This window comes from Alternaria atra, assembly GCF_907166805.1.
Source record: "Alternaria atra isolate CS162 genome assembly, contig: 28, whole genome shotgun sequence".
NCBI lineage: Eukaryota > Fungi > Ascomycota > Dothideomycetes > Pleosporales > Pleosporaceae > Alternaria > Alternaria atra.
The window spans coordinates 372941-397747 of NW_025091326.1; the positions used below are offsets into that span (position 1 = coordinate 372941).

The 24807-nt window shown below is 51.7% G+C and overlaps 11 protein-coding genes across 11 annotated transcripts; 5 read left to right on the plus strand and 6 right to left on the minus strand.

The window, feature by feature from the left end:
• Nucleotides 1-185: 185 nt before the first annotated feature.
• On the minus strand, nt 186-1479 carry ALTATR162_LOCUS7172 (uncharacterized protein; the record flags this gene model as incomplete). The annotated part of the gene is made up of 3 exons (XM_043314800.1): nt 186-241; nt 292-935; nt 995-1479. The coding sequence occupies 3 exons, from the start codon at nt 1477-1479 to the stop codon at nt 186-188; spliced, it is 1185 nt and encodes a 394-aa protein (XP_043170735.1).
• Nucleotides 1480-2044: 565 nt separating this feature from the next.
• ALTATR162_LOCUS7173 (uncharacterized protein) lies at nt 2045-2588 on the minus strand (the record flags this gene model as incomplete). Its single annotated transcript, XM_043314801.1, has 2 exons — nt 2045-2464; nt 2511-2588. 2 exons carry the CDS (start codon nt 2586-2588, stop codon nt 2045-2047), a joined length of 498 nt encoding a protein of 165 aa, XP_043170736.1.
• A 2926-nt stretch (nt 2589-5514) lies between these two features.
• ALTATR162_LOCUS7174 (uncharacterized protein) lies at nt 5515-7451 on the plus strand (the record flags this gene model as incomplete). The annotated part of the gene is made up of 4 exons (XM_043314802.1): nt 5515-5665; nt 5727-5822; nt 5909-6651; nt 6702-7451. The coding sequence occupies 4 exons, from the start codon at nt 5515-5517 to the stop codon at nt 7449-7451; spliced, it is 1740 nt and encodes a 579-aa protein (XP_043170737.1).
• Nucleotides 7452-8071: 620 nt separating this feature from the next.
• Nucleotides 8072-9153, plus strand: ALTATR162_LOCUS7175 (uncharacterized protein; the record flags this gene model as incomplete). Its single annotated transcript, XM_043314803.1, has 3 exons — nt 8072-8150; nt 8203-8300; nt 8353-9153. The coding sequence occupies 3 exons, from the start codon at nt 8072-8074 to the stop codon at nt 9151-9153; spliced, it is 978 nt and encodes a 325-aa protein (XP_043170738.1).
• Nucleotides 9154-10065: 912 nt separating this feature from the next.
• Nucleotides 10066-11526, plus strand: ALTATR162_LOCUS7176 (uncharacterized protein; the record flags this gene model as incomplete). The annotated part of the gene is made up of 1 exon (XM_043314804.1): nt 10066-11526. One exon carries the CDS (start codon nt 10066-10068, stop codon nt 11524-11526), a length of 1461 nt encoding a protein of 486 aa, XP_043170739.1.
• Nucleotides 11527-12496: 970 nt separating this feature from the next.
• On the plus strand, nt 12497-14419 carry ALTATR162_LOCUS7177 (uncharacterized protein; the record flags this gene model as incomplete). Its single annotated transcript, XM_043314805.1, has 2 exons — nt 12497-12745; nt 12794-14419. 2 exons carry the CDS (start codon nt 12497-12499, stop codon nt 14417-14419), a joined length of 1875 nt encoding a protein of 624 aa, XP_043170740.1.
• Nucleotides 14420-15407: 988 nt separating this feature from the next.
• ALTATR162_LOCUS7178 (uncharacterized protein) lies at nt 15408-16018 on the minus strand (the record flags this gene model as incomplete). Its single annotated transcript, XM_043314806.1, has 2 exons — nt 15408-15564; nt 15618-16018. 2 exons carry the CDS (start codon nt 16016-16018, stop codon nt 15408-15410), a joined length of 558 nt encoding a protein of 185 aa, XP_043170741.1.
• Nucleotides 16019-16671: 653 nt separating this feature from the next.
• ALTATR162_LOCUS7179 (uncharacterized protein) lies at nt 16672-17465 on the minus strand (the record flags this gene model as incomplete). Its single annotated transcript, XM_043314807.1, has 2 exons — nt 16672-16916; nt 16970-17465. 2 exons carry the CDS (start codon nt 17463-17465, stop codon nt 16672-16674), a joined length of 741 nt encoding a protein of 246 aa, XP_043170742.1.
• A 313-nt stretch (nt 17466-17778) lies between these two features.
• On the plus strand, nt 17779-19455 carry ALTATR162_LOCUS7180 (uncharacterized protein; the record flags this gene model as incomplete). The annotated part of the gene is made up of 1 exon (XM_043314808.1): nt 17779-19455. One exon carries the CDS (start codon nt 17779-17781, stop codon nt 19453-19455), a length of 1677 nt encoding a protein of 558 aa, XP_043170743.1.
• An 858-nt stretch (nt 19456-20313) lies between these two features.
• ALTATR162_LOCUS7181 (uncharacterized protein) lies at nt 20314-22031 on the minus strand (the record flags this gene model as incomplete). The annotated part of the gene is made up of 2 exons (XM_043314809.1): nt 20314-21126; nt 21177-22031. The coding sequence occupies 2 exons, from the start codon at nt 22029-22031 to the stop codon at nt 20314-20316; spliced, it is 1668 nt and encodes a 555-aa protein (XP_043170744.1).
• Nucleotides 22032-23052: 1021 nt separating this feature from the next.
• On the minus strand, nt 23053-24366 carry ALTATR162_LOCUS7182 (uncharacterized protein; the record flags this gene model as incomplete). Its single annotated transcript, XM_043314810.1, has 1 exon — nt 23053-24366. The coding sequence occupies one exon, from the start codon at nt 24364-24366 to the stop codon at nt 23053-23055; it is 1314 nt and encodes a 437-aa protein (XP_043170745.1).
• Between the last annotated feature and the right edge of the window lie 441 nt (nt 24367-24807).

Below are 24807 nucleotides of genomic sequence, written 5' to 3' on the forward strand. Positions count from 1 at the left end.
GGCTGATGGCTTACAGGACCGCTTATATCCTAGGGTCTGGTGCACTTTCCGCGGCCTCGCTATGTGGCTCGCGTGGTCGAAACCAATGCACATATGGAGCTTCAGTGCTATTGCTGCCGATCGGCGCGTGATGTGGTCTGCAATTCATTGCAGGATTTCAGTCGACGGAACATGGTCCCGTAATCTCATCCTTTGCGCCGTTTACACTGTGCGGCTACGACACTGATGTCGTCAAGCTTTCCTGAAGCGATGTTAGTAAAGTGCCTTACTCGTATGGCTAAGTATACGAACCTCCTTCGATGGACAAGCCCTCATCAATCGCCTTCTCCATATACGGACTTTCTGCAAACGGATCTTGAGCAATCTCTCTCGCAGCGTTCATTAGCTGCTTCGCTACGAATTGCATGCCATCAGCATAAGTCTGATCTTCTGTATCCTTTTCCTTGTCGCCATTCCACTTCTCTATGCTTTCACATATGTTTTCGACAATCTCGTGTTCCCACAGATTGTCTACTACGCCATCCGTGAGTGCCAGTACAACGTCTTCTTCCTGGATTTCCACACAATCCATAACCGCATTGCTGGCCGGTGTATCGGGACTATTCGTCCCCAGTTGCCGTGGACAATCGAACCAGTGCCATTGCTCCTGTGTTTTGTAGATGACCTCCTTGCTACTTGGTCGTATGACGAGAATTTGGGAATCGCCTAGTTGCGTTACGTAGAGTAAAGGGTGATTGGGCTGCTCGTTATCTGCACCGAGAAGCGCTCCGCAGACGGTAGTTGTGCCGTGCCATTCGTTGGGCGAGGAGGTGGCTTGCTTGGTGAGTTCGTATGCGGTTTGGAGATAGGTGACGGGATCTGGAGGGGAGGTGGAGGAGTAGGATGCGCCATCGATTTCAAGGGACCAGAAATGGGCGATTAAACGAGACCATAGACTGTGTAGAACATGATTAGCATTTGCTCTTCTTGAGTAACCAAACGGCACCCGACTTACGCGGCATGTCCCTTTTCTCTTGTCGCCCATGCCCCCACGCCATCGTTTGCTGCAATGAAGCTCTCGCTGACCAGTACCGCATCGTCCCCGTTTGTAACCCCTCTTATCATCTGCCCGTTGACGGTCGGTCGGCGATCCCTACTCTTGTTGTGCGTACTTAGGGGCTCAGAGAAACTCGTCGAAGGCAGCGACAGGAACGGCGGGGGAAATGGCCGTGAAGGCCTCTTTGCAAAAAGCGCATATCCAGCCTCAAAGTAGAAAGGCAACTTGGATTTGGGCGGCTCAGCGTTATCGGGGACAGGCGTCGTCGTGCCAGCGCCCGTTTGCACTTTGGACGTTTTCTGAGAATAGCATCTCGAAGTTTGTTGTGGAAAGACAAGTACTACGGGCAGTCTTGCTGGCTTTCGGAGTGCTAATCTCCAGGCTTGTGATAGTCGGTGCTGGAGGAGGGGTCTACTGCGCATGCGAAGGGAAGGTGCGAGCATGCCAGCGATAGATTATGCAGAGAGAAAGAAAAGTGCTGTTGAGGACTTCTGCGTCCGGAAATATCCAAGTCAAAAAATCATGAGGAGCCGTCGCTCTACCTTCCGGTGTGTGGGGAACCCGAGAGTGTGGTTTGCGCATGGAGACCATGGATCGGGAATGAGAGGAGGACATGACTCAGCATCTGTCGCATCATCCTATCATGACGTCTGTGGAGATTCAACGCGTTTATTTAGGTGAGAAGTGGTTCCAACAATTTTTTTTTTACAAAAGGTGTAATCTGATTGAGTAAGGTTTGACAGACTAGTGTACGAAACATGGCCTTGTGCACAGTACGATGTATTAGTGCAACGAAGACAAGCTAGTCAAGTTCACTATCCAATGTTAGTCTACCGATTCTGTGCTTCCGAGTAACATGGATGACTATTTTCGAGAGACCCATTGTCTCTGAAGCCGTTTGTTGAATCGAGCCTCCATAGCACCCGCCATAGGGTATACCAGATAAACGCCTGCCAATGCACCCAGGTGTACCCTCCCAAGTTTTCCCGTGGTCCCTCACTAAGTATTCTATGCCCTCCTCTTCGCGAAATTCTCCAGATCAGCTCGTGTAGCCACGCCCAGCACGAATTTCCTGCTCGCGTCCGTTACCACTGCGAACTCCTGCTTCCCACTTCCATCTACCCCACCAGCGAAGAACTGCTCGAGCTCCTCCAGTGGCGTCTCGGTAGTGATAACCTTGTATCTCCTGCCGCGTCGCTGGAACTTGTGCATGGCTGCCTCGACAGGATCACTGTCCTTGACTTTCCCCTCTTTGAGGAGATGTTGCAGATGTGGGATGCTAATGTAGCCGAGTAGGGCGCGATTCGTTTGTGAGATGACTGTAAGGTGTGTGTAGTCGCGCTCAAGGCCGGACATGAGCGCCCATGACACGGGGTCTGAGGGTTGGATGGACAACGCAGGTGGGGGGTCAAGGTCCTCTACTGTCGCCTACGAATGGTTAGACAGAGGGTAGTAAATGTTCAAGAATACCTACACCACGGTATTTGTCTGCCCATACTGCTGAATAGTCGCCAGTAGGTGCGCCGTTCGTGGCGGGTGTCTCAGTTGTCATGATTCTGATGTGAAGATATGGCGGGGATGCTTGTTGCGCAACTTTCTGCTCTGTGACGAAAGCTAGGGATGCAGATCTCTGGGCCCTCGATTCCCTTGCGCTAAGTATGCGCGAACCGGGCTTTAGCGGATAAGGCTTTTGCGGTGTTATGTACGTTAATGTTTCAGAACGTATGACAGACGTTCCAGGCGGGTTGAATGCACCTGCACAAGTCTGCCGCAGCACGTATCCTAAATGCATTCACGCTATAGCCTAGAGCCTCGACTGTTGCTTTTCTTCCTGGATATCTTACTTGTGGGCAATTCGATTTTCACAACTAAACTCAAATCCATACAGCATTCCTTAGGTCATGCTCAAGATTGGTTTTGCACCTGGGCAGCGCTTAATAGTACACGTGATGGGCGGACCACTAGCTCGGAACAACCACAGGTCGCTCGCTCGCAGAAGCCCATTTCGAATACCATCAACACCCTCACATCGCCAGCAGAAGAATAACCCGCATACTCCTTGCGCAAATCTTGGATATTTATCTTGATTGCTTGACAATTATGCACCGTATTACGACGACAATATGGCACTATCGACGCACTACTGCCCCTCGATCGCCCACGTAAACCGGCCGGACGAACGACAATCGCATACGTTATACGAGCAACCAATTCGAACGAACACTCTGACGCATATGGATACAATATACCTAAGGCCTTGAGGTCGGTCTTGAGGTGGGCCTGGCCTCGGCCCCCACCCCTTGGTTCTTCGAAAGCAGCTTTGGATGAGCTCTTCTCGGGTGTTCTACATTCAAACGCTGCGATAAACCTCCACCTCAAGATCCCTTGCGATCTCACTGTATATCTGCAAAAGATTAGTATTGTCCATTCGACAGCTTGAAGCAAATTGCGGTAAGACTCCGTTATACGCAACATCCGCACCACATCGGACGATCAGATCGTTGGTCAAATCTCGAGGTAAAAGCGGAAGTGACGAGCGAGCGAACGTGCTTTCACGGCGAACGTTTGGCAAGAGATGGAAGATGCAGGCCAGGCTTATCGATAGTCAGCGCGGATGCGGAAACCCCTTGTTTCGGACCGTGATAATCCGGGGCAGCTTTTCAGACTGGAAGCCCCGTGTTCAGTCCTGCCTAAGGATACCATTGATCATATGTCCTCTATTGAAGTACGCTTAATGCACAACGGACATGCATACCCTAGCGATCGATGTCCCCAAGATCGACGAGGAATACTAAGCACTACGAGGTCACGGCCAAAACCAAACCCTAGAACGTAACTTTGAGTACCGCTGCCGAGGCTGAAATCGTGTGCTTCACGCACGCCCGTTATTGCGCTCGTATACCCATGTGCGAGTTGGTTGCAGATGTGCACTTCGATGCATGCTCCTTCTGCATTTCGTGCCTTCGAGGTCTTCTCTCTAACCGTTCGCTCCCTACTAGACCTTATGCAGGCACAGACACACCTTCGTTTCCAAGAGGTCTTTGCTTACCTGAGAAAAGACACAACAACGATGGTAGCAAAGAGATGGAATGCGAGCGACCTCTACAAACTCGAGAATTTGTTCGAACTGCCCCAAAGCAATCGTGTTCTGAGCCTTTAGCTCACTGTATGAACGTTCCAGATCCTTGAGATTAGACCTGAAAGGGCCGGCGAGGCTTCACACATCAGAAGATTGACACAACCTCTAGTGTTGTATCCCTGAGAGTTAGATTCTAATGACTTCGGCCCGCCATATCGTAGGCTCCTTGTCATGGGCATTGGAGACGTCGTTGCGCAGCAAGTTGAGGCAGATGTGTCGAATTTTGATACTGGTTAACCGAAGATGGTTTATTAATGCTACTCAGACAAGGTAATATCTACATCTGCAACGAGGTTTGACCGCGCAACTAGAGCAATTGCGTAGGAGAGGAGCTGTTATGCCAGGGGGGCAATAGAGCTGCAAATGCAGTGCGCTTTGTCCGGATGGTAGGATCCGGATTTCTGGCAACGAGCAGGCCAAGTTATGGTGAGTGTTTCTTTGTTATCTCTAATACCAGTTGTACTTAAGCTGACGATGTTTTAGTAGTAGCCGAAATGCAAAGATACCCTGACAAGCCTACCTGAGCAAGTCCGAGACCCCGCAGCTCAGCGCTCTTGGTGCCACGCAACTTAGCCGCTCACATCTCACCGTCATCACGAAACGAGTATTATCAGCTAACAACAAGTACACAGAATTGACGAGATAAGAAAGAGCTAGGAAGGGTAGTTTCGACGGGTGTCGCTCCTACCGACGGCTTGCGCTCTTACCTTCAGGGCTTCGTCTAGCTCGTCATTGGCGATCCGTCAGTCAGAGCCAATCGACCGCTCACTGCAGCTCAACAAGACGATAAAGACATAATCGAAAGAGCTGCACCAACGGCGAAAGACCATCACTTTCGCATCGTCTGCAAGCATCGTGCACAAATATCAGAACTGTGGGTTTGCTTGGCCGGAGGCGCGGCTGCTCTCAGGGTTGTACTCCTGCACGGACCCAAGTCATCGCATCGCGCGAATTCCTTCCACCACCCAGCAAACACGCCACACTCGCTGCAATATTACCAAAACCTCATCGGCGTCGGAACGAGCGACAGGGAAGTACCTCCAACTTTCCCGAACACGATAAACCTCGTGGTGCGTGCAGGTCGAAGAACGTCACGTGCTACGCCTGGCGTTGCTGGAAAGTTCAAGAGTTGCGTCTCCGATCTCTTCTTCTTCGCCCTCCCCACACCACCACAATACGACCCAACCACCTCACCCACCGCGCACCATCGATCTACCTGGTCAACCATCAATCACGCGGTATAGCCATCGCGCCCAACACATCGACGAGGTAATTCGCGAATCTACGCCTCCCTTACGCGTCAACACGACATCGTACAAGCGTGAGCTCGACTCGCACAATGGCGGAGGAGGCCAACCCACCCGTGTCCGCGGATACCACGAATAATGTCGAAGAGCCGACGCGTTCTACCGATGCTGTAGCAGAGCCTGCCGTTGCTGAGGCAAAGCCGGCTGAGGACGGTGTCGTAGCCACCTCGGGCGTCGCCGAAGGTAACCACTTACTTGCTTGCAAATTACCGAAGAGGCAGTAGCTAACGCGATCGCGAACTAGTTCCCGAAGACGACGGCGCGCAAAAGAACGACGCTGTGAAGGACGACGCCACTGCTGACGCGCAAGCAGAGCCAACTGCAGCTAGTGATGACGCAGGTAAGTGCAACCAGGCTTCTCTTCAAGTTGCAGGCTCCACGATCAGTGCCGATACATCATGTTCGCATGCTAACCCATTATTCCAGATGCTGCCCCTGCCTCCGACGCGCCAGCAACGAATGGCACCCCAGCACCAAAGAAGGCTGCTAATGGCAAGCGCAAATCGGGCGCGGGTGTTCCCGAGCACAAGAAGAAGACACCGGCTAAGAAGGGAAAGAAGGTTCTTGAACTGCGTCTGGACGTGTCGCCTGGTGACATGTTCATGGTCGCTATGCGTGGTTACCAGCCATGGCCAGTCATCGTTTGCGATGAAGAGATGCTCCCAGAATCGCTGCTCAGCAAGCGTCCTGTTAGTGCTAGGCGCATTGATGGCACATACCGCGAAGACTTTCTCGAGGGCGGCAAAAACGCCAAAGACCGAAGATACCCAATCATGTTCTTAGGCACCAACGAATTCGCCTGGCAAGTCAACACTGATCTATTGCCATTTGACATCGAGGAGGTGAAGAAGGACGTGGACTCTGGCAATCAAGGGAAGAAGAACAAGCAACTCTGGGAGGCGTACCAGGTTGCTGCTCAAGGTCACGATCTGGCACACTTCAAGGAGATGCTGACTGCCCACGAATCCGCGATGCAAGAAGACCAGGAGCAGAAGGACCAGAAGAAGCATGCGAAGGCGGAGAAAGCTGCCAAGCGTAAGAGCACAGCTCCCGACGACTCGGAAGACGTTGAGATGGGGGACGCTGACGAGACCGCCCCATCTGCTAAGAAGGCGAAGGCCACCAAGAAGCGTAAGAAGGGCGATGAGAGCGATGGTGAGAACGAGAAAGTATGAATCCTCGTCGTCAATTGTCTCACGTCCGCTAATTTTTTTCACAGGCTGCAAAGACTCCCAAGACCAAGCTCAAGCTGACCACCAAGACGCCAAAGGATGCATCAGCAGCGAAGCCGAAAAAGGAGCCCAAGTCTAAGAAGAAGTCTAGTGAGGAAGCTGCAGATCCAACCCCAGAGGAACCGCCTATGACCGAGGAAGAGCGGCTACTAAAGCGCGAGAAGCAAGTTCTGTACCTCCGTCACCGCTTGCAAAAGGGCTTCCTCTCGCGTGACCAGGCACCCAAGGACGAAGACATGACGAGCATGTCCGAATACTTGACGCAGCTAGAAGCCCATGAGGATCTGGAGGCTGAGGTCATCAAGAAGACTAAGGTTCACAAGGTTCTGAGGGCGATCATGAAGCTCGAAACTATTCCGATGGAGGGAGACTTCAACTTCAAGAAGCGCTCCGCTGATCTACTTAACAAGTGGGGCGGTGCTCTGGCGTCGGAGTCTGAGCCAGCTGCTGCCAACGGCGTCAAGAGCGAAGATCGAGAGAAATCAGAGTCTGCTAAAGAGGAGGCGCCATCTGTCGAGAAGGCCACAGAGGGATTGAAGATAGACGACACTACCACCGAGCCTGCTGTCACGAAGACTGCCGAAGAGGCTGGCGATGTGCACATGTCAGAAGCTGACAAGGATGTCATTAAGGATGCACCTGCAGCGCAAGCGGAGGCTGAGAACAGCGGAGATGGTGATGAGAAGGCTGCTGAGCCCGAGGCAGCAGCTGCAACCACGGAAACTGCATCCGCCTAGATGCAGTACGTCCGAGTAACGAGCAGAGGTTTAGCTCCTTTCTCTGGCTCTGTAGTTCGTCCCACAGTGGCTTGACTGCAATACTGAAGCGTAATGGGTTTCGCTGGGCAGGCCTGGGCAGGTTTGCGTGAAGCGCGTTGGCCGGCGCGCACCAGCTTATTTTTTTTGAGCGATTCTGCCGTCTGTGTACATATAGTGCTGAACAAGCATGATTAGTGGAGTCTGACGAGGAGACAAGGCTCATTCTTGCGACATGCGTCTTCTTTCATGGGTTCTCCAAGATGAGTGTAGGTTTAGTGGAGTAAAAGACTGTCTTAGCAATCGAAAACAATTGAAACCACCTTATCATAACATCGCTGTTGTATTCCAAATTGACTTCATTCAATGGTTTCTCCTATTTCTGTTACCCACGCGTCGACATCATTGCGTTTGTGGCGCGCATCGCGTGGAGCATGCCCCATCATGGCCCCGCTATCATTATGACGTACTCTTCGCATTGAGCTCCGTAACAAAACCAAAGATCCGGAAAGCTCATCATAACAATCAACGACACTCAAAGATTATACATCTCTCATAAAAACACACTCAATATACCAATCAACCCTTGAACAGTTTTCAGTATGGCCAGCGCAACTAGGAAAGACCTTCTCAAGAAGGTGTACAACATGGTACCTCCCATGCTTGAGAGCTTTCACAAGGGTACGAATCTGTGGCAACCGTCAACGAAGTAGTGTCTAAAATATCTGAACAGGTCAATTGGGTCGTGTAGCTGTCATTGGTGGTAGCGAAGACTACACTGGTGCGCCTTATTTTTCTGCCATGGCATCCGCGAAGCTAGGTTGCGACATGGTAAGAACACCTACATATCCTCAGAACAAACAACTTACTCGCCTTGAAACAGTCCCATGTAATTTGCGAACCTGGTGCCGGTGCGGTAATCAAGACTTACTCTCCCAACCTCATGGTACACCCATACATGCGTCAATCAAAGAACCTTGCCAAGTCCGAGAGCGCAGAGAGCGTCACCTCAGAAGTAGTTGGCATGCTATCACGCCTGCACGTCATTGTCATTGGCCCCGGCCTTGGTCGTGATGAGCTTATGCAAGAAACCTGCGCACAGGTCATCCAGGAGGCGAGGAAACAGGGCATCCCGTTCGTGCTGGACGCAGATGGCCTCTACCTTGCGCAAACAAGGCCGGAACTTGTGGAAGGTTGCACCGAATGCATTCTCACACCTAACGTTGTTGAGTTTGGAAGGCTAGCCAAAGCCAAGGGTGTAGATGTCAACGAAGGCGATCCTGCAGAGCTGTGCGCTAAGCTGTCGAAGGCATTCGGCGGCGTCACCATCATCCAAAAGGGCTCCAAGGACTACATCTCCAACGGCTCGCATACTCTCGTGTCTGAGGGAGAGGGTGGTCTGAAGCGTTCCGGTGGCCAGGGTGACACTCTTACCGGTAGTCTGGCGACCCTGTTAGCGTACAGGAAAGCATACCACGACAAGATCTGGGACATTGGTACCGAGATGTCGAGGAGTGAGACTCTTGCTCTTGCGGCGTATGGCGGATCATGCATCACCAGGGAGTGCTCGAAGCTGGCGTTCAAGGAGAAAGGCAGGTCGCTGCAAGCCAGTGACTTGACTGGACACGTCCACACTGCGTTCCTGAACGTCATTGGTGAGAGGGAAGAGACCCCTATGTTGTGAGTGGGAGATGGCTCCTTTCGCGGTGACAAATCAAAAGTCGATGCCAAAGCACATGTGGTGCCAAAGATTGGCGGTAATACATAAGTGACTGTAATGAACTGTACAAATACATATTTTGAACCTTTAGCTTTCATATCCTTAAGTGAATTGGGCATCTGATAGGCTGCAAATTCGTCCAATGTTCTCACGATGTGTTTCAATAGGTAAATACTTTTCACTTGTCGGGATTCTAGGTCGTACGTGCAGACGAACTTTTGGACGACATTTTACAATATAGAAAAAGTTTTGGGAAGTGTGATCCTGATTGGAACGATGTATAAACTGCTATAAAAGGTTTGAGTTGGATGCATTAGGAGTGGCGTAGTACGCAAACAGGTACAAATTGTCACCTCCAAGCAAGGCACCATGATCTTCGACTACGTCCACGATACTTGCAGCGTACTGCTTCCACGAGAGTATCCGAAAAGGCACTGTAAGCGGGTACATATCCAAGGCATCTTGAAATAGACAGCAGGAAATTGGAAATGCTCCGAATATTGAGACTCCTATTCGTTGGGTTGGGCTGATGAGGCTCGGCGACTGCGCATATGCAAGGGGGTGTTGCGAAGAGGGTTCTGCGGCGCGAACCTGCACCCCATGTAAGCAAACTTCATCGAATCTGGGGCTACGGGCTTGATATCGGTGAACAGAGTGGTTACTGTCTAGGCAATTGTGCGTACTTCGCTTCCGTCGGATACTTTTCTTTGTGTACCAAAATATCGGAACGTATCCGCGTGGTTGTCTGCGCAACAACAGAATCAGTGCAGCGATATGTAGACAAAGAGATACTTCAAGCAGCACTGCAGTTATAATGTCTAGTACATGAGCATTTGAGTACTCACCGCTATACTTTTCGAATATATTTGTTGCACTATGGAGCACACTGCAGAGGATTACTATGACATGCCTGTCGAAATGTTGCCGTCTGCAAATTTTGCAGGTCGCCCTACGAGTGAGATCAGCACGAGCATGCTTGACGGGCTCTGGACCATGATGTTCTCCTCTTCCTCCAACCTTGAAGACGAAGCGGATGACGACGACGATACCGCGCTGCGAATACGAACCCCATCGAGATCAGCGCCTTCGCAGACGCAGCCAGAGTCACCAGAACCACCAACGATCAGAATAAGGTCACCGTCGCTCAACAATAATCCCAAGCTACAGAGGCGGAACTTGAGCAACGATGGCAATATCATGGATCAACCTCGACTGCGGAAGAAGTCACAAACAGCACCTCCTGGCGCCTTCGAAGCATTTATCGCGCCACCACTGGAGCCGCGACGAGCGATCAGTGCAAGGTTGACCTATACAAACACGATTAGGAGAGGGCAGTCGAAGGCGTGTGACAGTCTTGCGAATTGTTTGGATATCGAAAAAGCCTCTAGCAACGAGCGATTGGGACCGCGCAAGGCATTGCCAAAACCACCATGCCAGAACAACGAAGCCATCTCTTCTGGAATGAAGCATCATCCCGGATCCTTCTCCGATAGAGCACGAGTGCAGGAAGCTTTGAAACAGAAGCAGCTTAGAACGTTAAACACAGCTCTAGCAGACTTTGAGTCAAAGAAATTACCTACCTCACCAAGCTCAATGCTGTCAACACCACGAGAATGTTACGCGATACCGAACGAGCTTGCGACCAGCGAAACTTTAGATAGCCCACACTCACCTCGCTCGTGGGGCCGGAAATCGGTCAAGTCTGTCGAAACCATCATTCATCATAAAACCCACTCGCCCTTCTCCGCACGGGCAAACGTAGAAGGCCGCCGTACGCTAAAGCGCAAGCACAACAACGGAGACGTTGACGCGGCTGAAAGGCGGACAGTTTATCTACCCGGAGCGATTATGCTGGCAGAGCACCCAGCCAAGCTTCGCAGAGACTCTGTCGCAACGCTTGATCCATTTACGTTTGACCCCAGACTAGACTCACCGGGAAGGCGAATATCGGATATCGTCGGGCTGGATGGCATAGTCATGTTCTTTGAGGAATTTGGTGTGGTTGGGCAGGTTACTGAAGTCACCTTTGATCAGTATTGGTTACGAAAAAGTCTAATCATGAGCGATGACATGGATGAAGAGATGGAGGACATGGTCGCCCGGAAGAGAAGCGTTGGCAGCGTGAAGGAGACAGGGCCATTGGGCTCTTGGGTCGCACAGAGTCCTCGCCGGGAGGGATTGAAGTCCAAGTTCTCGTCCGCGTCATCTACGGTTTCCATGCATGCACCAGAGAAACGTAAGCGGAGCAGGCTGAGAGGACTGCTGTCACCCGGCCTTCCTGGTGCAGCCTTCCTCAAGTCCCCTGCAAGTTGGGGACAACATATCGAAAGTTCATGATCAAGTTAGCAACAGCATAGATTGAATCAATCAAACCTTAAGGGAAATGAGCCACGTAACGCGATTCAGGCTGGGGTACCTAGGTACCTGGGGGTGAGGCTCTGCCAAGGTGTAATCGCGATGAGGTCCAACCTTAACGGGTAGTTCACGACACATGGGCTGGCGGTTGCCAGTATGGGAGACGATCATTGAGCCTGGACTCTTCGTTTTGCTGACATGACTAACGGAGTCGAGGAAATTGATGGCGATCCGCCGTTTCCGCGATTCGCGTGCCCATGAGCGATGACGACTGATGCTGGCGATTCAGCCGTGTGGTAGACGAATTAGGGATAAGAGGGACGTTGGCGCGACGCCAAAAGAAAGATGCGTGTGCGACGCGGCTGCCACTGACCGCACAGTTTGCCAAATGCGAAAGCACGCATGAAACCTGGTGGTCCTTCACCGAGTGTGGGTTCACGATAGGGTAGCGCTGGGTAGACCCCAGGATTGAGTGGCTAGGGTCGGTTCATTGGTTTCCGTGTGTCAAAAGTGAGGCAGCGAATGAAAATTACTTACGACCCCTTTGGCCCAATTAAACATCAGACGATGGCCATCGATCGTCAGCGAGGATGGCCCTTCTGAGCCCACCTTGGCCCTTCGTCCACCGCTCAGCGCGGGCCGCAGTCGTCAGACGCTCTCCGACACGAGCCAGCGCATCGCTCGTCCCCCATGTGCTGAAGTGGTGCTAAAAGCACATGCTCCCCTTCGCAACCCGCACCTTCACTTATTCATTCGCCTCGCTATTCTCAAAGACCCCCATTTGCTTCCTTCTTGACTATCACCGTCTATCACCACCGTAAGATCTTCCTGCGCAGACAATCCCCTGTTTTGGCCGTTGTTGCTGATCATCGTCCATCGTGCAGTTTGCTTCTTACACCGCTACAACCCGCTACCACTATTTTTTTTACCATCCCTCTACCCCTCAGACGTCATGGCCTCGACTCTTTCGAATAGCAGCAGCAGCAGCAGTAGTAGTAGTAGTAGTAGTAGTAGTAGTAATACCTACGTCGACTTCCTCGCACAGGCTAAGCAGAACTTCTGCCTGAGCAACGCACATCTCTCAGAGGAGGAACTAAACCACGCTTGGTTCCAGGCCGCCTGCCAACCGTCACAACCTTCCATGGCCCACGAGGTACCACGCTCAATGGCCTTCAACACGTCAAACATGACTCATCTTCCAGTATGGACTACTTTTTGGTCTACCCGTCCCTGATCTAACACCCACTAGACAACCGGCTTTGAGTCCATGGACCGTACCCGCTCGGCTCCCGTTATGAACCGCTCAGACTCGGCCATGACCAACAGCCTCCAGCGCTCCAACACCACATACTCTGACTGGCAGTCAATGTCCCAAGAGCAAAACACCGACTACACACTTTACTCTGACACCTCAATGCGAAGACAGCCGACTCTTCAGTCAGTCCCAGAGGCTGCCTACAGCAGCATCGCTGAGTACAGTGTTGGCGACTACGTTAGCAGCTGCATTCAGCCAGACAACTCATCCCTCCCTACCCCCCAGCATTCACAACAGTTGCAACTGACACCAAACCTGCAGTGGAGCTCGTCTTCGGATGCCTCTTCACCCAGCACACCGTCAACAGCTCTGATGACTCCTGTTACTCAATCTAGTAACATGAGTCGTCAGGGTAGTTACAACCCTCTGTTTTTTGATAACATTTCCATGTCGCGTAATCAGTCAACTTCTTCATGTATGCCCATCCTCCCAGAGGATGGGTCTTTTCCTTATTCCTTTAACGTCGCATCAAAGCCCATCAGCGAGTCCGCTGATGGTTCTCATTTTCTCAACTTCACTGGCTCCTCCAGTGAAGCTTTCCTTTCTTCATCTGTTCCTGCAAGTGCTACACTTGCCTCTTCCGACAACGATCAGTCGTACCTGGCGGAGGATATGCGGAGGTCGACTTCAGCTTCATCAAGCGAGGGTTACTCGAGCGAGGTCTCTGCACCTTCATCGACTTCCTCTCGCCAATCGCAACGCGAACGCGAGATCGTTGCGCAAGCTGCGTCTCGCAAGATTGCTCCCAAGGCGATCGACATCAATGATAAGACCGAGTCTGCGTCATCCAATGCTCAGATGACAAGGATAAGGTCTGAGGATGGATCCTCTAAGACAGTCGGTGTCTTGTCAAAGACACCGTACGTGCGTCCCCAACACCCAAAGATCAAGTGTAACTTCTGCAACGAGCGACCTGATGGGTTCCGTGGCACACATGAGCTTGATCGTCACATTGCTCGTGCCCATGCCTCGCGCAGGAAGGGCTACATCTGCGTCGACTCTTCAGCCGACAAGAAGTTTCTCGCCAACTGTAAGCACTGCCGTAACAAGAAAGTATACGGCGCGTACTACAATGCCGCCGCCCATCTCCGACGTGCACACTTCCATCCCCGCAAGAGGGGTAGGAAGGGTAAGAACGACGAGAAGCGCGGTGGCATCGGTGGCGGAGACCACCCTCCCATGGAGTACCTGAAGCAAAACTGGATCAAAGAGGTCGAAGTCGACAACAAGCCTACCCCACAATCCCCCGAGAGCCAATCCGACAACGACGCGCCAGAACACATCGACAACTCCTTCGAAGCTCCCTCGTATGAGATCGAAAACACGGCTGTTCCTGCCGCCGCCTACCCCGCGTCGCAACAGCCTTTGCCCATGCCCATGCCTGTACAAATAATCAACCAAGTCCCAGTAGACTTCAATCAGCATATGGACTATGGTATGAGTATGCATGCGAGTGAGCCCATGGTGTTCGACAACACTGCTTTCTTCGATCCCAATCTTCCTGTCCCGACCGACATGAGTAGCTTTCAGTTCGATGCGTACATGGGTCCTCCCATGTAGTTTTTTCTATCTTCCTCACTCCCTTTAATTTATAGAGTCGCTGATGTATATAACGTTGGGTCTGGATCGTTTGCTTTTTTGTCTTTGGAGTTCGATGCCTGAGACCACCAGTCTGTCTTCTATGGAGCGGCTGTGGTAGGTCCGCATCGTGGCGTTTTCCAGCTTTTTTCCCCTTCTTCTTGTTCTTCTCGCGCTCGCGCCGTACATGATCGAAGTCGCTTGCAGCGTTGTCTTATTTTGCTGATAGAGAAAGAGCGAGCACTCGGTGTCGCCATGTTGCTGGGAAGATGCACATTTGCATAACGCATCGATGTCGTTACTACAATGTTAGTGCCTGCGTGTGGCTTCTGCTACCGGGCTTGAAAGAAAGAAATAGAATAACGTTAAAACCAAAGTGTGCGTGTGCGACTGTGATGCTTCATTGAATCATTGCCTACCAGATTTACCCTCCCGTTCTATTGGGCAGATCATCTAGTAACAATGTGCCTCGTGCTCGCATGTCTTTGCACAGTTATCCCCTACATCGTACTTGTCTACAACTGAGTACATCACTATCACGGCATCTCATAGTGTTAGTCAGCACTTCATATTACCCCTTTTCTTTCCTTTCACTATTACATGTACGTGCACAGCACAACACAACACAACACAACACAATACAACACAACAAACATCTCATCTTATCCCAACGCTCCGTATCAAGACATGTCATTTCTCGTGTCCACTTCACCCGAACTTCGCCCGTAGACGCAATATCCGCTTCACAAGCCTTACCATCATCGCCGATGGCAGGGACGTTGTTTGACGCTAGATGTATATGACAGTAGGTCTGATGGAAAGCGAATTCACAATACGAGAGTATCGTGCGATTAGAAAAAAGTGTATCTGTATTCTAGCACCGTAACTGTACGCCCGATCATGTTCTTTGGAACGGCTAGCATATGGGTCGAGATATAACCCCATCGTTCCATGCCTAGACAAGAAAGATCTAGTAGCTGGAATTAGGGTAGTTACCACCGCCCTGACTCGAGTTGTCGACGGGATTGGCAGGTCCACCAGTCTGACCCAATGCACCACCAACCTTTGTCGCTTCGCCCTTTGACTGTTTGATAGCTTCCCTTGCATCAGCTTGTTCTGCCTTCTTCCTGTTCGGTTGTTAGCATATACTCTACGAAACCATGTGTCGTTGAAAACTCACCTGTCCAAGTCACTCGCCAAGTCGGGCTGCTCTCCACCACCACCCATGCCCTTTCCTCCCTTGGCTACCGCATCGGCAACGCGTCCCTCACCCGGCGCAGCCATCTGTTGTCCATCTAGCTCCTTGTGTCTTCCTACATCTTCATGACTCAGACCTTTGCTCTCTTCGCCCGCTGGTGCGCCGTGTACGCCCTTGCCTTCCTCGAACTTTGCATTCCGTAGTCCTTCGGCATCGGTAGCTTGCTTGGTGGGAATACGTTGGTCGACACTGGCGGAGTTGTCGGCGGCATTGAACTCTGTTTGAACTTGCTCTTTTGGGTCTTTTTGCGCTGGGTTGCCAGGTGTGGTGTAGGCTTGGTCTAGGGAGGGCTGCGAGGGGCCCTTGGGATCGAGACCTGACATTGTTGGAATTGGTAGATGTGGTTGTAGTAAATGTGTAGGTGAATTATCGATTTTCCGGTGTGTTTTTTTTTCTTGGGTGAAGCAGGGTATGAGATTGGAAGTTACGTGCAATTAGGTTTGTATGCGGGAATTCAAGCTGAAGCTTGGAGGACATTGTTTTGGCCATCTGCCATTGCTATGACGTCTGCGGGGTGGGCCCGTCATTCATTCGCGCCCCCCACCAATGCACGCCCTTGTCATGTGAGGACGCGGAAACCAAACGCCTGTGCCGTGTTTTAGTATTTGATTGTAGTCATCGGCATCGGTGCGGGAGGGCTAAGTGCGCGATCGGTCCCAAAGGTTGCTTGCCGCAGCTACCAGTGAAGCAGGGTCTGTACAACCTAACTTAAATGTTCACTTGCTTTTTGACTGTTGGAAGTAATAGAGCGCTGCAGCCAGTATTTCGAGAATGTGTAATATGTGCTAGAGATAGATGCACTCTAATCGCCATGGGCCATGGCTGTGGAGTAATGAGCACGCGAGCTCCAACTCCGGAATAAAGCACCCTGTGGGTTACAAAGCCCGCTGCCCAACAATCCTGATATTTCATAACGCCGTGAAAATGATTCGTGCCCAAACGCCTTCGCTATGCTTGTATGATGGACGATCGGGTATCACTCCGTTTCCATGACCACGTCCTTCGAGGGCTCTCTTGTCTCGACGTGATTTGTCGTCTCGCGACTCTCTTGTTTTGACTCTGATGCTTTGGCGGCTCTCTCACGGGTTCTCCGATTCCACTCTTCTATCGATTCCGCGCCTCCTCCCTCGATTTTCACAGTCTTGGGTTCAGCTGGAACTCCTAGAACAGTGCCCTGGAAACGTGATTCGACGCCGGTCTTGCTGTGTTTCTTCATGAGGGCTAGGGAAGCAGTCAGTAAACATGTAGCCGTATTCGGAGGTATCCAGACATACTGTTCAGGTAGTCTTCCATTTCTTCTTGATCCAGTTGCTCTGTTGGATTCGTTGCCACGGGCTTGTAGATGCCTGCTATGCGCCTAATCTCCTTGTTCTGCTCGCCCTTGACCCATTCAATGAACTCGGTCACGTCTGCTGTATCTTCGGCGTCGCGCCGGGCTGCCTCATTCTCGCGGGCTCCCGTCTCTTCGTTGTACTCATCGAGCGGTTTGCGCAATATCTCCTTCCATAGTTCTTCCCCTGCTGTCATGGTTGGCACGAGGAGGGCGCAGTCCTGCATTGCCATGCGCACATCACTAACGTCTGGCGTGAGGTCGTTGTGATTGGAAAAGGCATTGTAGGCTGTGCGCTCTGCGAGTAGTGATAGATAGCGTGCGGTGAGATCTACGATGGTGTCGACAGCCGAAGGTTTGCCATGTTGGAAGCCCGTCGCGCGTAGAATGTGGAGGACGGCGGGCCGCAGCAGGTTGAGAAATAGGTCGTTCTGGGACATGCTTGCGTTTGTGTGAGTGAGATGAGATGCAGAGGTCCGTTTGGTGTCGTACTGTTACGGTGGGAACAGCAGGCGCATTGTGGTATTGTTCGGCGCAGTTCAATGTAGGGAAAGTGAAGGGACGCGATGGGAAAGCTTTGGCCCTTCACCATCGCGAATGCCAAGGCCGACGTCCATGGAATAGTTGCGCAACGACTCCGGCTCACTACCCCGGCTTTCACACCATCGCGCATCCTCGCAAATGTCGCGCTCGCACGCGCATACTCGAAACCCGCCATATTAAATAGTGGTTTCTTCCATACCGTCGCCCATCATGAAGCTCAAACTCAAGAACCCGAATGCCGCTCCCAGCGATGCGCCGCCCTCAGAACCTCCACCATCCGACGCGCCTACACCGGTTTCCGCAAAGCCAGGAGGTCTCAAGCTAAAGTTGAAGCCCGTAGCTCCCGCGGCTGGTGAGCCTGCGGATAGCCAGAATGGGGAAGCCAAAGTAAAGCGCAAGTACACCAAGAAGCCTAAGCTCGATGAAAGCGGCAATGTCATTCCCCCGGGAAAGCCTGGACCTAAGAAGAGAGCACGCGAAGAAGGCGGCGATGATTTTGATTCACCTGCCGCAAAGCGCAAACCAAAGCCTACCGCGAAGAGCCTCGCCATGGCTAATGACACCGACGACGAAGACGACTACACCGCAGTAGAACAGCCTCCACCTCAGCCGATCAAGCCCCACAACCGCACCCAGTCTATCAAGCTCTCGATCAAACCGAAGGGAGCCATGGGCTCAGCGAGACCCAGCACCGCTATTCTGAAGGTCAAAGGTGCGGGAAAGCCGCCAGTCAGACCGTACGGCGTCGGTTATGACAGTGAGGCAGAGGAGGCGGAACCCGACCCAGCTATTGAGTCTCAGTTTGTTCTACGTATGAAGCCAGGCCCAGACTGCGATTTACTGCGCAAGTCCATCGAAGAGAAAACCATTGGCAAAAGCGTATCGCAGGGAGGGCCAGGCGTACATTTCCGATTTTTCGACCGCGAGGGCCGTCGAGCCATGCTCACTATACAGAATCGCATGTACGCCGCGACCATGGTCGAGTTGCCCGCAGTTATAGAGTCCCTGAAGAGTTGGAACAAGAAGGACTGGGTCAAGACCGCAGATGTCTGTCAGATGCTGCTAGTTCTAGACGAAGTTAAGAACGAGGACGAAGCGAGGAAGTATCCCCTTCCCTCCTACATCTCCCCAGACACTCATCGGTTTCCTCATGGTTTGACGCCACCCATGAAGTGGGCTCGCAAACGACGTTTCCGCCCGCGCAAGTCATACATCGATGTTGAGCGCGCCGAAGCGCAGTTGAACCGACTGATAGCCGAGGATGAGACTGCGGTATCAACAAAATATGAGATGGTAGACAGCGAGGCTGAGAGTTCCGAGGAATCTAGTTCGGAAGAGGAGGTGGATGACGACGAAGAGATGGCTGACGCTACCCAAGTGGAAGAAATGGATGCCGACCAACTCGAGCAAATGCTCGCCGAAGGGCTCATGGATGATGAGGTCGAGTTTCAGGGTGACAACGATCAACTCAACGCCTTGCTCGCTGGTAACAACAACGTGCAAGTCGAACAGGTTGACACTCGTACTACCGCTCACGACGTCGCTATGCACGCCCTTGGCCAGAACAGAAACGTCGTTGTCGAAACTGAGACTGCGGCTTCCACCCCAGCGGCAGCGACATCTGCAGACGACGATGATGACGATGACGACGCAGACTCTGATGAGGATGTTGATGAAGTGGACGAAGCCGCGGCGGCTGAAGAACAACGTCAAGAGCAACTCCGGGGCGAAATCGCAGAGCTGGAGAGAGCCATCGTCCAGAGTACCGAAGCCCGCGACAGGCAGACCAATGTCCTCTTCAAGAAGCGTGTGCAGACCCAGATTGACAAGCAGAAGGCGGATCTAGCCATCAAGCGTAAGCAGCTGAATGAGGAGGCGGATGAATAATCGGACCTTCTCCTAGACCTCGGTCGTTCTGGGTTATAAAGGTTGGGTAGTATGTTTTAACATAGGTAGCATTGCGATGGCGTTATTACGGGGCTTGAAGCATTCATGTGGCGTTTTGGAATCTGAGGGTGTAGCAGTCATGGTTCCATACCGGGTATCGTCTATTTCAATTACTACTTTTATGAACACATGTTCCACCAACGAGGGTTCGTCTCTATTCTCCTCCATCACAGATACTGTACTTGGCTATGTATAATCATTCGCAAGAACGTGCGACTAGCATTTCTGGAAGCGTCTAGTCTGCGTAAATGTAACAGCTATAATCTGATTCCCCCGGTGTAAAAGCCTAGCGACATTAAAAGAGCATCCACGTGCCCTTGGAGTCAACTGGTCCCCGTCTCCCGCTACTTATCAAGAATCACGCAGTCACATGGGCAGCAACAAGTCATCTGATGAACGATTAAAGGAGTTGATTTCCCAAAGTCTCCAAAACGGGTATACAATAACAAGGAGACCGTGTGCGACTAGGATTAGACCGCCGTTCGTAAGAGCCATTTACAAGTTCATCCAAAGTAAACAAAGCGCCTGTGCTGAACAAATGGAACGCCTTTTGGGAGAATGCGACGCTTGAACGTGCAAAAAGAAGGGGTAAATAAGAAGACAGCCAAAAGCAGCCAGAACAACAAGAGAATCAATCCAGGATGGAAATACCTAGGAACCCAAGCGCCAAGTCATTCGTGATAATGAAAAAAAAAGAACAAGGGAGAACGGGGGGGTTTTGTTATCCAGAAACGAAAATGCCAATGCCCCAAATGGGATGCATCAAGAATAGCCAAACGTAGAACAACAAAGAAAAGATCAGTCACTCTCCAGTAACTGTCTAATCTTCTCGTAGAAACTCGCGGGATACTGGCGAATCTCATCGTCGGTAGGGGGGCTCTTATTCGGATCTCTAAACCGATCCGCGACTCTTTGGATAATCTGACCAAGCAATTCTTGCGGTATCCTAAGATCTTCTCCACCATCCGGGTAGAGGAAAGGATCTCTTTCGTCCAAAAGCTGTGCGACGTTTGGTCGGCGCGAGGCATCGCGTTGCAAGCAGCGACGAAGTGTCGCTTTGAGACCAGGAGGGACGCGCACATCGCCAACACCAAGATCAGGGATTTCGATCTTGTAGTCGCGGTTTACAATGGCGAGGACACGCGCCATTTGGTTTGTAATGTGGGCGAAAGGAGGGCGGCCGTAGACCATTTGATAAAGGATACAGCCTAGACTCCAGACGTCGGAGGGTTTGCCGAGCGCCATGTCTTTGGAGCCGTTGCCGTTCGATAAGAGGCCTCGGGCACCACCAGCGGAATCTTCAAGCGATTCTGGCGACATGTAGTTTGGGGTGCCGATGTGAGAGTCGCGGTGCACGTTTACAGTGTGGTCGACTTCAATGGCGTTTGCGATACCGAAATCGATGAGCTTTAAGCGGCCTGAGGTGAGGAGGAAGTTTGCGGGTTTGAGGTCCGAGTGGACGATATCGTGGTCGTGGACTGCTCCGACACATTCGAGCATTTCTTTCCAGTAGTAGCGTGTAAAGCTCAGGTCCAGTTTGCCGTCGCCGTCAGCGGGGTCGAGCTTCATTCGTATTATACGGGCGAGATCTGATTCTCCGAGTTCCATAAGCTGGTAAATATTAGTAATGTGCTTTGTCTTCTCTCTCATGGTTTACATACCACACTTAGCACCTGCCGCTGTTCGTCCACCTCCCAATCGTATAATCTTACAACACGGTCGACGTTTTTGAGCTTCTGCAGCAGGTCGATCTCGCCCTTGAAGCCCCGTACAGTAGCTTCGTCTGCATCCTCAAGCTTGACTCTCTTCAGTGCCAGTAGCTTGAAATTCTCTGCCATGACACGGTATACAGCCGAACTGCCTCCTCGTCCGATCCTGTCCATTTGCGAGTAGTGCTTTCCATTGACTGATAATGTGCTCCTCTTCTTTCTCTCCCTTGTCTTTGTTGTCGCCGCTCCGGCAGCAGTGGTCGCCGTCTCCAGCACTGACATCTTCGGGGGAGGTGGAGGTGCTGGTCTTCGCGGGGTGTTCGCGTCCAGCGCCTGGAGTGGCCTTTGTTTTTCTTGTTGCTGCGAAGATCGTTGTATCGGTGACTGGTGCTCTAGGGGTGGTTGCATATGGCGATCCTCTGCCACTTTCATAACAGAGCCGGTAACTTTCAGAACGGAATCGGGGACGTTCTCAGGCTGCGTCTTGACCGCTGAGATGGGCATGTTTTCTTGATCTTGAGAAGGGTGATGCTCCTCTTCGCTTTGGGGTGTCCTCCTAAATCTCCTCATGGGCGCACCTCGTAGTGGTACTCTCTTTATTCGCAAACTTGGTGCAGGTGTAACGGTATCTTGCACTGGCGTGTTGGAGCCAGGAGATGCATTGCGTGATATCTTCAGCTTTGGTTTCCTCTTCTCGGGCGAATCGACGTCACTTCCTTGCGCAAGCAGTGCGGTCGTCAAGGCGCTAAGCTTCATAGGTTGTGGTATCTCATCGTCGGAGCTATCGCCAATGTTGATGTTCTGCATCATGGGCGCATCCGCTGAGAACCCTTGTGACTGACTCAATACCGATAGTGGAGAGTCTCTCCTGGGTCGTATCGAGGAATGCGCACGCATGCGACCCCCATATGAGGGCGTGGGAGACAGGGTAGACATTCGAGTGTCGCGTCGAGATTGGGGAAGCGCGTTCCTATATATGTTCTCGTCGGGTTACGTGGATAGCGATTGTTGGCTGTGGGTTAGTTGCGCATACATCCGGAAGGTAGGCTTTCTGTTTCGTGGTAAGGATGGGATGAAGTTGGCGTTCATCAATACTTAGGTAGCGCGCGATTCTGAGACTCGCGTGGGTCACGTTGCTGAGGTAACTACGATAAACAAACAGCCGAGGCACCTTATATTCCAGGATCTCCAGCACACTTTGACGTAAAAAAGCAGTCCTACTACCCGAACCCATTACTAGCTTGAGCGCGTGATCTATGTTTCCGGTCCAAGCTCTAACGCTGCAGCACAGTCCCTGGTTCCAATGTGATGTCCGGCTCCCTACGGTGACATGAAGGTTGTTGTATTGGCGTTTAGTAGACGGCCATGAAAGTGATAGTAAGCATTTTAGGTGCTGACGGTTTTACTTGCTCAGTGCATCCCATCCTGCGATTTTTTTTTCAAATTGTCAAACGGACTGTGAATTGCAGCCTGTGAACCATGTCACTAAAGACTGCGTAAACTGATGCGCTCTTGACGCTACTATGAGTTTTACCTCAACATAATACCACAACAACCAGGAAGGTTAGTCTAACTTTACATTTGTCGTATAATGATATCTTCAAACATGCAGAGGGACGAAGTACAACGGCCGTACCAAAGTGAAAGGTCATCTAATGTTTCTATCTACTTTGCGAAATCTTCATAACCACTACTGTGAATCCAAGCGGTTAACACGATTACCAACCCAGTGCTATGCGCAGATACGCCTCCCATCCCGAGCGTAAATCTTCTCCGAAACGCCATCGCCTACCCATGCAGCCAAACAACAGAGGTCTAATGCATTCAATCATAGTTTTGCTCGCTGGGGTGCATCCTTTAGCACAACAGCTACCACGGCAGCAATGTCATCCGGCTTGCCACCATGCCAGTTTTCCCCAGGGTAGTACCTTTGCACCTCTTTAGCGAACGGTCCATCCCGACGAGTGTTAAGTCCCATCACCTTGGCCTCCTTCGCGATCGCAACCGCCACTTTGGCTTGGAGAGAGGAGCTGTCGGCTTTACGAGCTGAGCCGGCCTGTACCAGCTTCGCTAGATCTTGTCCGACTTCAATGGTACCATCTTTCTCTACCCAAGCACCCAAATCAACCATGTGACGGCTGACGATACCGAGGGCATCCTGTGGACTCAGGTTGTCCCACACACCATCGGTTGCGAAGACGAGGACATCACCATGGCGTACCTTGTGGTGTGTTATACTCGACTCCTTTGGTAGATCCGAAAGTGTGGATGGGCCTCCAAATACAGCCATTTGCACTAGCATGCGTTGGGGAGTTTTGGAAAGCTGATACGGGGTATTGAAGGCGTGCGTCTGTGGCTGCGTAAAATGTCGTACCGCGTTCAATCCCAGATGCATGAATCCTGAGTCTCCTAGGTTGGCGACCTCGACATTGCCATCCGGTTCTGCAACAGCCAGACATGCGGTGCTGCCACCACCCTCAATGCTGTCATCGTCCGTGACCTCGTCGTATGCAACTTGGAGCAAGTCTTTTGGGTGTAATGCTGTCGTGTTGAAACCATGTGGCCAGGAGCGCGCTGCACAAGCCATGTACTCGCACAATCCGTGGGAGAAGTCAGCTGGGTCCAACCCAGACTCGACCCATCCTCCCACTCCATCTGCTACACCAAATGTTGTCGTGTTTGTGTTGCCCACCTGGCTGAAGAAGAAAGCATCCTGGCCACTTCTCGCTCGTTTCCGCTTGTCTATGGATTCTTTGCAGTCGCGCAGGTCCTCATTGACGATGCTGGGGTCATGCAACGGTTGTGTGAACAGATTCTGCTCCGCATTAAAGCGATCCTGCTTGGCTGAGTAGGATGCTGCGATATGATAGGTGTATTGCGGCGTACTCTGCCAGTTGTGTGAGGTTGAATGAAAGGATCGTAAACCGACAGTGGCCGGGGATGTATCTCGGCTCAGCGGGCACGTTGGCTGTGCGAAGTTGGAAGGCATACGCTGCGAAGGAAGGCCGGTTCGACTAGAGGAGGCAGGCATTGCCAATGGCGAGGCGGAGAGAGCAAGCAGGAAGAAGCCACTAGATGAGGCGCGTCGCGACACTGGGGCAAGTCGCGCAAGGCCCGCCGCGCTGGTAATGGCAAATGACATGGCCACAGCCAAAGCCTGAAAATTCAAGGTCAGTACGTTGTAGTGTTGTAGGGTGAGCAGGGCATGTTGGCGGTGCCGTACCTCTGCGACAGGATATGTTGAAATAAAAAGGGACTTTAGGGCTAAGAATTCACATTGGCCGTCGTCATTGCCGATCGGCTAGTTTCTGAAGGCCGTGGTACTTACGATTATTTGAAGCATTCTCGGAAGATGTGTATGGCAGAAAGAAGCCACAATAGCAAGCTAACAACAACAAACTGGCATTGTTCTACTGAAATCTGGTCTCTAACCTGCAGAGCATATTCGTCTAGACCAAACACTGCAGGTGATTCAAGCGTCGTCTCAAACGCGGAGTATGACATAACCGACGCTAGCTCAGCCCTATCGCCTAAACCCGTGTCTGGCCCCGAACTTCTTTTCGAGATACCTGCCTACAAGCAC